This window comes from Ochlerotatus camptorhynchus, unplaced genomic scaffold (assembly GCF_037179485.1).
Source record: "Ochlerotatus camptorhynchus isolate MF236.1 unplaced genomic scaffold, CSIRO-AGI_Acam_v1.1 ptg000556l, whole genome shotgun sequence".
Taxonomy (NCBI): Eukaryota; Metazoa; Arthropoda; class Insecta; order Diptera; family Culicidae; genus Ochlerotatus; species Ochlerotatus camptorhynchus.
Genome location: NW_027041039.1, coordinates 1142988 through 1156036, shown reverse-complemented (window position 1 = coordinate 1156036; position 13049 = coordinate 1142988). Strand labels below are relative to the sequence as shown.

Here is a 13049-nt window from a genome sequence, read left to right as displayed (position 1 = left end):
GGTCTGCACCCCTGACGGGAAATTATTGCAAGTCATATGAACACAATTCAGTAAGGGTTCGATTTAAGCAAAAAAAAAATTGAACATTTAGTGTTGCCAAAAATGAAACCTTAACAAAACAGGACCATTTTTATCATTTCGATAGTTAGGTGTTTCATGCTGCTTCTGACAGCGCTCACCACGCTCTTATGGACTGGTGGAAAATCGAGTTGAAAATGTATAGCGAAATTCACTTTTAATTAAAATTATCAATAAGGGTGCAATTAGTCCAATATATTATTTCTACATAATATCAGGGTTACTTCCACTCACTTCGCTATAAAAAATGTTTTTCGAATTTATGGAATCATTGGATAATATCCAGCATTTTACGAGTACTTATGGCCGCCACAATCTGGCTGAGTTTTTGGTAGGGAACATATGATTTGACGCTTGGATTGTGTCGTTTGACTTATAAGCGTTCAAATCTGATCGTTTACACGTCAAACGACACAACCCAAACTTCAAATCTTATGTTCCCTACCAGAAACTCAGCCAGATTGTGGCAGCCATTAGCGATCGTAAAATACTGGATAATGTTATTTTGTACTTGCAAGAAGAGGTTGTAAAGTATGTATTTAACACATAAAACCTGTCAATTTCGCTTTCAGTGCGTCACAATCAGCGAATTTATGACTCATGAGCGTTCACTAAGAGTGAAATCATAGAGATAACTCTAAGACCACTGGGTCCTGAAGAAAATCATTATTATTTTTGGCTCACTCAGTACCAGAACAACGGTCCCAAGCAGTCCCAAGCTATTTCACTCACCCCTGCATGTTCTGCATGAATCCACACACCCCTGATGTTATCTGTCAAACTTTCATAGCGAATCAAAACAAACATAGTGTAGTAATAGAATTTCAACTAGAATAGGGTACGTTAATCGTTTGCTTGGGACCAATAGGCTACTAAAGTGGTGAGCCAATTTAAAATCGTTAGTTTCGTATTGATTGTTGGTGAAATCGCTGATTGTGACGCACTGAAAAAAATAATGACAGGTTGTATGTATCAAACATCTTGTTTACAAACTTTTCTTGTAACTTACTAGTACTAATTACCATTTTCGGTTCTAATGATTTCATAATTCCGAGAAAAAAAAAACAATTTGTTATAGCAAGTGAGTGGATGCAACCCTGGTCACTATTGCAAAAAAAAAGCAAAATGTAGTAATTTTCTCACCGCTAGAAGCAACACAGATAAAAATTGTGAATTTTAATGTTGATGTAAACATTCATTCACGTAAACTTGCATTTCATTTCACGCATCCGAGCAACTTGTGAACAATGTTGTTTACAACAATGGGCTTTTGTATATAATATTTGCTACATTGCATGAAATGTGTTAGAACTTTACATGATATATAATGTAAACTTATATGATATATGACGCTCCATTTATGTGCATCATACTGAACAGAAATTTACACTACTTTTTCTGCAGAACTCGACAATTTTTCAGAAATCTCCATACCGCGAAATGGTGGCGAGGCGAAATCTGTCGGATTTTATGGTGGAAAGTATTATTCAATTACAGCAAGAGTGGCGGGCTCTTTTGGTCACTTTTCGAGTGTAAGTGAACTTGAACATGTTCGTATCCCAAGTAACATTGCAAGCTTTATAGAGGTTTTATAGCATTCTATACGTCCAAATCATGTTCTACAGAATCCTCATAAAACAAAAATTGTTCAGAGTTGGTTGGAAATGCTAACATGAAGCTTTAGTGTGATGATTTATTAGCTAGAGAATGATCTTTAGAAGAGGGTAGGTGGATAGTTCCGTTAGAGTACGGCAGTATGAAAATTGAATAGAAGTTGAAAATGAGCGAAGGGCCATTAAAGCGACAGTTTTCAAGATAGACGCACATTTTTGCCTAGCCCGTACGATGTACGCGGGGACTTGAAGTATGTCTCCAAGTCCACAGGCAAAAATGTGCGTCTATCTTGAAAACTGTCGCTTTAATGGCCCTTCGCTCATTTTCAACTTCTATTCAATTTTCATACTGCCGTACTCTAACGGAACTATCCACCTACCCTCTTCTAAAGATCATTCTCTAGCTAATAAATCATCACACTAAAGCTTCATGTTAGATAGCATTTCCAACCAACTCTGAAAATCGTTAACTTCGCGTATGAAGTAACATAAAAAACACTTTGAATGCAAAAATTGTTACTTGGGTATGAAATCAATAAAGTCGTTATAAAAAGGATGTGGTACACAGCAAAAAAATCTGAATTATAATTGTGATGTAAACATTCATTCACGTAAACTTGTATTTCATTTCAGGCAAACGAGCAACTTGTAAGCAATATTGTTTACAAATATGGGCTTTTGTATACAATATTTGCAACATTTTATGTCTCAGAACTTTACACGATTTATAATGTAAACTTAGATGAGATGTGACGCTCCTTTTATGTGCATCATATTGAACAGAAATTTACACTACTTTTTCGAACTGTGTGCAATTGATCGCTAGATAAAAGGATAACCACAATTTCCTGAAATGATTACATAATTTTAATGAATTACAAGATACAAGAAGGTTATTACTAGAAAAATTAAGAAATCGCCTGAAATCATATGAACAGTGTAAAACCTATTTAAAACTTTCAAAGTGTTTTTATGTTACTTCATACGCGACAAGGTTTCGGTACGTCCACGTACTTTGCCACTCTGGGGGACGTCCTCAAGGAAGCTTACGACCAGGAACACCACGTTGAAATCATCTCTTTGGACATCTCCAAGGCTTTCAACCGGACGTGGACGCCAGCCATCCTGAAAAAACTTACAAACTGGGGCTTGAAGGGGCATATGATGTATTTCATACGAAACTTCTTGACCGACCGGTCATTCCGTGTATTGGTGGGGAACAGGCGGTCGAAAAGTTTCAACGAAGAGACCCGAGTCCCTCAAGGCTCCGTTATCGCAGTCACGTTGTTTCTGGTGGCAATGAATGGGGTATTTGACCGGCTACCTGGGCGCATTTACATATTTGTTTACGCTGACGATGTGCTGATTGTGGCCACCGGTCCAACACAGATCCGAACCCTACGGCAAGCGCAAGCGGCAGTATCTGCCGTCGTCAAAGCTGTCCGCCAGGAAGAGCATCCGATGACCATTGATCTTCAATATAATTTCAATAAAGTCTTGGAATATTAAAAGGATAATTCAGTATTATTCTGAAAATCAGAAAAACTTTTACACAGAATTTGAAATGTTTTCAAAATTGAGACACTTCTTCAAAACGAATGTAGAGATTTAACCTTTATAAGAGACGTTTGCATGTAGCAAAATAGTGTATGAAAGAAGAAAGCCAATTATCTGCCGTGAAGGCAATTAATTAAGAAATTCAAAGAGCTAGATAATTTGGAAAAATATCGCAATTCCTCCATGCAATGCAAAAATAAATTGCTCCGGTATTTATTTCTTAAATTCTGTGGGATGGGCCAGCTTTAAGTCTGCCCCCCCCCCCCCCCGTTATTGGCAGTTGTAATGGCAGTTCTTGTAATAGACTGTAGCTCGCTGCAGCGTACAAGCAAGTTTTGCCAGAATGCCATATTTTTGTATAAAACCTTCACGAGATGATTTTCTAGACGCAATGCATTTTGGGAAACAGATAACATAAAAATTACAAAATTATTATAAAAACCTTCCGGCGACCACAGTACAGAATCTGTGCATGTCGCAAAACATTGCAAATCCTGCAAACTTTTCATGCATATCTTTAACAGAATCTTTCATTTCCCGGTTGGGTGTTGGGTGTCATGAGATCATATCTATCACAGAACGGGAGTTGCTTCTAGTCAAGTTTCAATCATCTGGGGGCATCTGCTTCCATGCTTCCATTTATTAACGTCCTTTTAAACGAACCACCTTGAAGAGGTGGAAAAAGTTCATTCAAGACGGCCAAGTCGTAACCAGCACCCAGCCGGTTAGCATCCCCAGGTAGCGATAATCACAGGCTACTTAGAGTTGGCTATAACCTTTTTGCTCTGTCATTGTCATCACGGGCACTACCGATTTATTGACAATAGTGCATTAGTGACAACGATGATACCAACAATCAATACGAATCTAACGATTTTAAATTGGCTCACCACTTTAGTAGCCTATTGGTCCCAAGCAAACGATTAACGTACCCTATTCTAGTTGAAATTCTATTACTACACTATGTTTGTTTTGATTCGCTATGAAAGTTTGACAGATAACATCAGGGGTGTGTGGATTCATGCAGAACATGCAGGGGTGTGTGAAATAGCTTGGGACTGCTTGGGACCGTTGTTCTGGTACTGAGTGAGCCAAAAATAATAATGATTTTCTTCGGGACCCAGTGGTCTTAGAGTTACCTCTATGATGATACCCCGTTCTTGTTCGCATTACTGACGGCAAATATCACCGCCAGCAACCCCACCGGGCACCGCGTGGAGGTAAGAATCGGAGTTCAGGTGCACAGAGGTCGCAAATCGCCGGTCAGGGCAAAACCCAACAACCTTTGATAGGCGTTCTTATGCACCTGCTTTACCCGGCTGGGGGCATCTGAAGCATTTCCAGATGTTGCACAAACGCACAGAACACTCAACAAAACAGATTCGGGTGAGTCTCATGATAAGTTCTGGCATGAATCAAAGGTGCATACCATTTCCCCGATGACAGCAGAAACATGTTCGGATGTGTCCGGTTACATAATATCACAGTATCATCTTTTTAATGTTCCTTTCATGTTAACAGTATTCTTTATTATGGCTTTCTCAATCTAGAATAATACAAACGATCAGTTATGCATTACCCGATGCAACAAATAAAATCTAACGACAAAGGGTAAAAGCTTTTAATTAAAAAAAGACCACAATAAACGACCAAAACGTCGGGAAATGCATAACTGACCGTTTGGTTTACGCTAGACCAGTGTTGGAAAAATATCAAAAAATAAAATCTCACCAAAGAACAAGATCACGCTTGTTTTTCGTACACAAAAATCAACAAGCAAACAACTGTTATATCGCTGCTCGGAGTCGGAATATCAAGCTAACAAAACTCACCAGCTGCAAATCTCACCAAGCTGTGGTGAGATTGAGTTTCACGAAACTTCCATAATGGCTGGCAGCACTCACTTCGTGTCTGCGATCGATGAAGAGAAAAAAGAGTTAATATTATTGAAGAATCAAAGTGACGATTGACTAACACATGGCGAGCCGATGAAAATGGTAATGACGTTTTAATATCTGTCAAATTGCATGACATTTTTTTTAGTACATCGTCATTTTTGTAATTGCGGTCGCATAACCAGTTTTGGTTTTGCTTTGATTCGCAAATTATACCTTCTCTTTCTAAGAAAACGAGGTGCAGCGGAATCATGTTTGCGGTGATTCAACTCTCAGCTTCAACTTTACACGTTGTGAATAGTCTCGCAATATCAAAGGAGCTTGTAAAATCAATATCAAGCATGATATTTTGCTCCAATATCACGCATAATTTTTGTTAGAATTGCGTAATGTGATTTTTTTATAAGGTGCACAATATAACTTTTCAACAGAAGGACATAGCAACTTAGTCACTTCAGCAAAATCATGCGCCATTAAAAGATCTAAACGTGCCTCGAACAAATAATTTACTATAAATCAATGTAGGGTAGGGGGGTGTTTGTGGGGCAGTTTGGCCACCATAAGAAAATCATCACTAATCATACAAAATTCAGTGGAAAATTCAAATGATGTTTAACCAAATGGATAGTTTCAAGCCCAATTTACATCATGAATACAAATTGAATATTAAAAGTAAACTTTTGAATCTTATGCAAGAAAATTTAAAAATGTTCGTTTTGTAACCGTAATTAAACCGTTGGAGTAAAATGAACACCCTGTCGGGTGTGGTATGAGCAACCTTGTAAACAACGGGTAAGAATATTATGTTTTCTTTAGGCTTTATGAAGGGTCAACAATGAACAGTTTTATCATAATCCTACCTATCGACCCATCAAATCATGAACCGGGACCAACGGTTTTACTGCCCTTCCGAAGGAAGGCGTGATCAGAGATGTTATGCCTCAGCACATTCCGGCGGCGCCGACTGAGACTGAACCCAGGCCTGCTGGGGTGAGAGATAATCACGCTTAACATTACACCACCGGCACCGCTAACCATAGTCCACCGCATTTATATAAAAAATGGCCAAAAACTTTCCCAAAGACACCATTTACCTAAAACTAATGGTTTAAGTACACACATTATTGTCTTCCTAAAAACGGCTTGGGGGCCATTGTTCAATGTGCTCAACAAATGGTAGCAACGTAGTGATAAAGATATTATAAATAAAATATAAAATATTCAACAAGTTATGTTTGTGTGTCTGGGCTAAAGGGCATACTTAAAAAAAAGTAGCATATTTTTGAAGTATTAAGAATCACCCTGTCCCTCTCGTTGCGTATTGTCCTTTAACTAATACTTGATCGATCACCGCTTTTGTGACTCTAATATTTTTCTCAGAACTTACATTTTTTCCTTCTTTTTCTTCCAGGCTTTAATTGTCGGAGAGCGCTCCTCTGTGCGCTATGTGACCTATCAAAACGAAGACGACGATGAGTAAGATGCCAAAATTGAAACAGGGTAGACAATATTGCCTGATTCTTAATATTGAAAGATACTTTGAAACGAGTCACCAAATGAAACAAAAAACAACAAATCTTCAAACGACGTTTTAAACAATGAATTGCAGAAGTTAGAGCTTTTGACAAAGATGGAGCAAACCATCGAGGAATGTATGTATTTTATAAACAGGTATTTTTTTAGGATAAAATATTGATTGGCATGTTGGACGATTACAACTGAACTCACTTGTTGAAAAGAGCACTGCTAAATACTATAGATTGCTAAATAGTAAGGAAAGAAAGAAATTTGCGAAAAGCACAAAGCTCACTATTAGCTACTAACTACTAATGATAATACATCAATAACGGTACATCTCTCTATCACCGTATGGATTGCATCAAATGCATAGCAAATATCACGCTAAACACATAAACAAACTAGAATTACTCCCTGCGAACTCGCAAGTCAATCGGTTTTCAGGGTGGTTTTGGGTATTTTTTTTTTTCATAGTTCAATTAAATGTATACATTTTATAATTGATCAAACATTGCGTAGATAATTAGATTTGCTTGAAGATTTTAGAAAGTTAAAATTGAATTCTCAAATAAAATAGTTTTCTTTATTTAGGTCGGTCACCAGTACAAAAGGGTATTGGGCAAAAAAATGGAGGGAAAAGATTTTGTTTTAGAACATTCGATGTTTGAAACATTTTTTTTTAAAGCTTTATGTTTGAAACAGAAGAAAAGCTAATATAGTTTCTGAAGCAATTTGTTTATCAAAGGAAAAAAACATTCAGAACCACCCTCGAAACCGAACGATCCTGCGGTAAACGGTAGATAAAAACACGTGTCAAATGGCAAATGATGCTTTTTGAACCAATCGAGATGTACGGCTTGCATTCGTCAGAAAGAAATAATGCAATTTATATTAAACAATTTGAATTGGGTTCAATCGAAGAATGTATTATGTAGTGAGGATTGGTTTACTAAAGTAGCATTGTGCTAAAAATGATACACTGGTTCAGTCGATTTTTAGTTTTACGTATACGTGGCATGGTTGCTCCGGAAGAAGATCTCATTTTCGATAGAGCAACAACTTTGGCGAATACATTAATACGCTAAAGTTAAATTCTGCCGAAAACTGTACCGGATGTGGTTAACCCTTACTCTCTTTCTCCATCGACATACACAAGCTTCTAAAGAAGGTGTCTTTAATGGTAGCTGGGAACATAAAACTGATTCCTTTGTTGGAACATTGGGAAGTGCCGGCAGACACCGCAGTGTACTATTGTGGTAGAACATTTTCCTTTCCTACCTACTTCACAAATTAACCATCGCCCTTTTTTCAATATAAGGCTTATATAGGGCTCCTAAACCTTATGCTAGTCGTTTTTCAGCCTTATATTGCATCAATGTATTAGTTATTATCGTGTTTGCAGGTTACTCGGATCGTTCTTTTTTGTGATGAACTGCGAGGTACTCAGCGGATAATTAAAATCTCTAATAAACTGTATTTTTTTTTGGTTTTGGAGCCCTTCACACCATCCCAACAAACAATTTTAGTTGCAGACAGAAATACAGTCAAAAATCAGCTGTATAATTCAATTTATGGCTGTATAAGCTAATCTGCAACTAAAATTGTTAATTGGGATGTTTTCCTTCTGCTCATGTTCAGCAGCTCTATTTTCGTTCCTACTAACATCAATTTCTTTAACGCTAAGGAAGAATCTACTCACCAATATTCTGATAGCACCAACCTAGGTCGATTGCGCCCCATGACTTTCTCTTGAGTTTACCTCTAATCCAAAAGTCTGCTTCAGTAAACCCGCTAGCAAAGTGAAAAGTAATAACAATTATTAATATAATCTTTTGTCCGCTCGGTCGCCCGTTTTAACTCTGCCATGCACCATAGAATCCGCAAGTAAGGAATTAGCTCTATTTCGGAATTTGTTTGACGTAAGAAAAACGTTGAGTAGTCAAAATTAACCTTTATTTAGCACCAGTGCTGAGATTTGTCATTGCCATTGACAGACTTTCGCACGATATTGACAAAATTGTTCGTCACATAGGCACTGACAGACTTGATCCTCAAAAAAAACCTGCGTCAAAATCTCATTCATTTTGTCGTCAATGACAAAGATTCACCTGGTAACAAAAATTGTAATTTCGTATATGCTGTGTCACATTATTGTTATACAAGCAGCTCAAGACGTAGATGCTTGTTCACATTAATTACTCCATGTAATTGTGTTGCTCATGCCATTTAATTTCGTTGCCAATTTTGTTAATTAGAAAATCAACACATGTTCGTCACTGGCAGCATTGTCATTGACAATTGACATGGTTTGCCTTGACTGTTAGCTCAAATGAGTGACCAAAGCAGAATTGTCAATATCACCGTGCATTGTCGAGATTTTGCATTTAAAAAAATTCAAACAACAGCGGCCACATTATCTAGTTTATGCCAACATTTTCTTCTTCTTTAACTCTGGTAGAGCTGACAGGAGCTGACAGCTCTATTAAAAGGCAAAGTGACTATGACTATAATACCATTCCAGCATCTGGCAATGTTAACAACATCCTGCGTCACCTTGTCAGTACTCTTGAGCTTCGTCCAGTATTGCTTGAAAATCGTCCAATACTGTGAGATCAGGCGGGATTGGGGCAGTTTCGTGAATGGCAGCTTGATGTCTTTCTCAATTAATTGCATCCCGTTTTCGTGGTATCACTGAAGTACCTCCCGGCTGTAGTGGCAGCTTGCCAAATCTGGCCAAAACTTCACAGGTCTTTAGTGGAATATGATCTTCCAGGCACTCTTCTTGGTATAGCTGCGAGTTCATCCAGTTTTTAAAACAGTGCACGAATCATAACGAAACATTCACCACTGAAAGAGAACTTTCAAAGCCAACTGCTCTCAAAACATTCTATAACATATAATCTGATCACTTCCACAAGCAGCGCTGCTATAAAATATACTGTGGTTCTGGATTCTAACTAAAGCAGCCTTTAATGGTGAACAAAGCGACCTGTCTTGCTAGGACAAATCTAAATCCACTGAGACTGATTTCCCTTTCCTGAGGGCTTCTGTGAACTCACTGTTGCGTACCACCGTACGCCTTTGACCTCCTGATTTGACCTAATCCGTGTATTTATGTCGTTTTCGTTTTTACTACACTACACCGGTGTAGTGTAAGCAGCAATATTCACGAGTTATTGACAGCTCATCATCATTTGTTTGTAAAGAAAGGTGCAACCGATAGCTACACCTTGAAATTTTTCGGTGTTCGGCGGTGTAGCACCGGTGTAGCTACACCGCAAAAACGAAAACGGGTATGCTGTCGATCCAGTCAACTGTCAACTCACGACACGTAGCGTTAGTGATCGATTTTATCGGTTTGTACTAAATTTGGAAACGTACGCAATACGGATAGGTACTTACATGGATAGAAATCTCCTTATACCTTTTGGCAAATTTCTATTGCTGATTATTCATAAAATGTATAAGTCAACTAATAAGCAGACACCTTGCAAAAAGTTAATGAAGATCATGTGTCAAATGAAATGTACAAGCGGTCACACATACCTTTTATGCATTCTTATAGGACCTATGTGGTTTGTCTTATGGAATGTATAAGGCTGATGTTTTGGCAAAAATGTATGAGGGAAACACATGGATAAAATAATTGAATTTTCTGTTCGATTGCAATACTCTCAAATTTAATCTAGTAAGAATATGAAGTCCTCGGAAAAAATCTAATGGGAATGCTCGATTGGCTCGTATTTTGACAGTTCATTTGGCTCAAAACATTTCCTCCGCCCATCTCTCCCTCTGAGTACTTTGGAGCTGCACTACCACTTCCGGGTTCTCTGCTGCGAATATAAGCTTGTCACTTGTCGGCATCCTTTCTACATGCCTAGTCTTGCCATAAAATATTTTCCACTTGGAATATGGACACATAAAACCAGGTATTTTGTTGGGATTGATTTGACGTAAGAAAAATGTAATTTTTGTCAAAATGAAGGTATTTTATTGTGCTTTCTTAAAAATAAATTGAAAATTACTCCGAGCGTGTTCGGATGAACTCGCGAACTTTCTATGGAATTCCCGCCATCATTTGCTGCACATTGGACTGGTCAACCTCAGCGGCAATTTTTTTCAGTTTCCGGTATCAGTATCAGTATCAGCAAAAGCAAACATGAATTTGCTGGGGACACCACCCCCTGCTGTGACCACATAAACCTGTTGTCCAAGAACCTGCCTGAAACCCATCTTGACATAGGTTTCGTCGTCCATGAGAAGGCATTCTCTGTACTTCGTCAGAAACCGCTGCTCGTACAACTTCCGGATGCGTGTTCTGGCCACTAGATTCTGCTTCATCGTTCTCTTCGGTTGTTTGGAGGCACGGAATGAACGGTAACCTGCTCGCAGACCGATCCTCCGGTCGGTACTACGACTGGCACCGTATTTTACTGCTAAGTAAGGTTGCTTTTACTTCGACTTGTTGCACCAAATTGAACACAGCAAGCGCTAAATGAAGGGTTCGAGCGGCTCATAGAATGCAACTGAATATATGTGGTATTGGTTCGCTGGTTCCGGAGGCCTGACCAAAATAGACAGGCCCCCTAGTTGATCGATGTTTTGAATCCTCCATACAATCCCACGACGGTCCCACCTTATTGTCCTAGGCAAATCCTGAAACATTCTTCAATCTGACCCCTGTTGACTGTTTAGTTTCAGGTTGAATCGTTCACTGGATTTGTAAAGCAACAGATGGCCACTTTTAGCAACTTGCCGAGATTGAGCTAAGTTTATGTTCGTAAGCTTAATATCGGCAAGTTTTTCATTGAGAACCAGCAAAATAATATGTCGAGCTGCTCGGTGGTGCCCATCTCGGCAAAAAAAAAAATAAGCGTGAAGGAAGAAGCTAACTATGCAGGTAGGGTCCGGAAATTAACTAAAAACAAACCGGCATTGGTGAGCTGTAATCCGAATAGTCGAAACTACGACAAGTCTGCAAGGAAATTACCGCCTGCTCTTCTGTCACTCAATGATTAAATAATTAAATTTTAATCACAATTAAAAAAAACTCAATCAACTTTGTAGACTTTAGTACCGAGCCGTAAACTCACTCCGTATTCAATAGACCAATATAATATTGGTGAATGCGAGATAATCTATGCATCCTATGTATTTAGAACAGCTGCTAAAAATCCGGATCCAATGATCGTTGACCTTCATAACGGTGCATTTTATGTGATAGCTCAGGCGATTGTTTTCCGAGATACAGAATTGCAGAAATGTTTCATAAACTACGTAGACAATTTTTGAGAGGTTTTAGAGTCCCCGGCCACCCCCTACGTACACAAATCAGTAGATCTAATCTAATCTAATCTAATACCAGCACAGCCAGTTTTTGAAAGCATCATGGAAAATGATATATATACCTACATCATATTTCTTGTCTATTTGATATAAGTTTCACATCGAAGATGCGTCACACATATCAAAACGGCCAGGCCTACTGTGCAGCATTTAAGGGGCAAGATGCTTCAGAATCCAATAAATGGATGAAACGTGGACATCTCGTACCGTACTTTCCGATTTTGGAAATTATATGATTGGTTGGTCGATGGAAGCATCAAAGCTAGAAAGGTTATGTGATGCGCCATTTTCTTCTGACGGTTGGGACATGAGCACTAACTGTTGTCCTAGCCTTTTATGACTTATGACTTTAGCGCCATTACTCGCTTTCTGAAAAGAGGAGAGGGAAAGGAAAAGGAGAAGAACAAAGGGAGAAGGATTATGTGAAATCTATGAACAAAAAAAAAATTTTTTTGATTTGAAATATGCATAATAGAAATGTGGTCGGTGGTCAATCGCACCAACGTTACTGGTTTGAAAAGATAAAAATTTACAAAATGGGACGAACTCACCAAGTTTAGCCAATTGAACCTGAAGGCTGCCTGGCATGTGTTGATGTAGAAGGGTAAATAATTTTATAATAATAATAATTATTGTAGACCAAGCTTGACGAAGTTCAACCTGAACTAGTCCGGTTTATGGTAGTTGCGCGGAATGTCTTCCTTTGATTTGAGATAAACAAATGTTCGGATGTATGTAGTCGATGTTTGATGTGCATTGGCAAGCCTTTTCGTGGCCAATAGTCAGGTTCAACGCTGCGACTCAACGAATGATGTAACTAATGATGGGACGTCGCGTGGAGGTTCTACTTGGCTTTGGAACAGCTTCTGAGCGCAAATAATAGGGACCTAGAATGAGGAACTAGAAATTGTCTCCTGGTTATGACCAAATCAGCAACCGATTATAGATAAAAAAAAAAACTCTGCGGAAAAAATAAACGTCAGGTTCAAACACACGCACAGCCTACTCTCTTCGTAGACAAATCAGTAGACTTTCAAAGATA

At 38.5% G+C, this 13049-nt stretch overlaps 1 protein-coding gene across 1 annotated transcript in view; it reads left to right on the top strand.

Moving 5' to 3' along the window:
* The window catches only part of Vmat (Vesicular monoamine transporter), a 118375-nt gene extending 111679 nt beyond the window's left edge, over nt 1-6696 (top strand). The window contains exon 10 of the mRNA XM_065236589.1: nt 6555-6696. Coding sequence (XP_065092661.1) covers nt 6555-6623 — 69 coding nt within the window. The 3' untranslated portion in view covers nt 6624-6696. The remainder of the gene's footprint in view (nt 1-6554) is intronic.
* The last annotated feature ends 6353 nt before the right edge of the window (nt 6697-13049 follow it).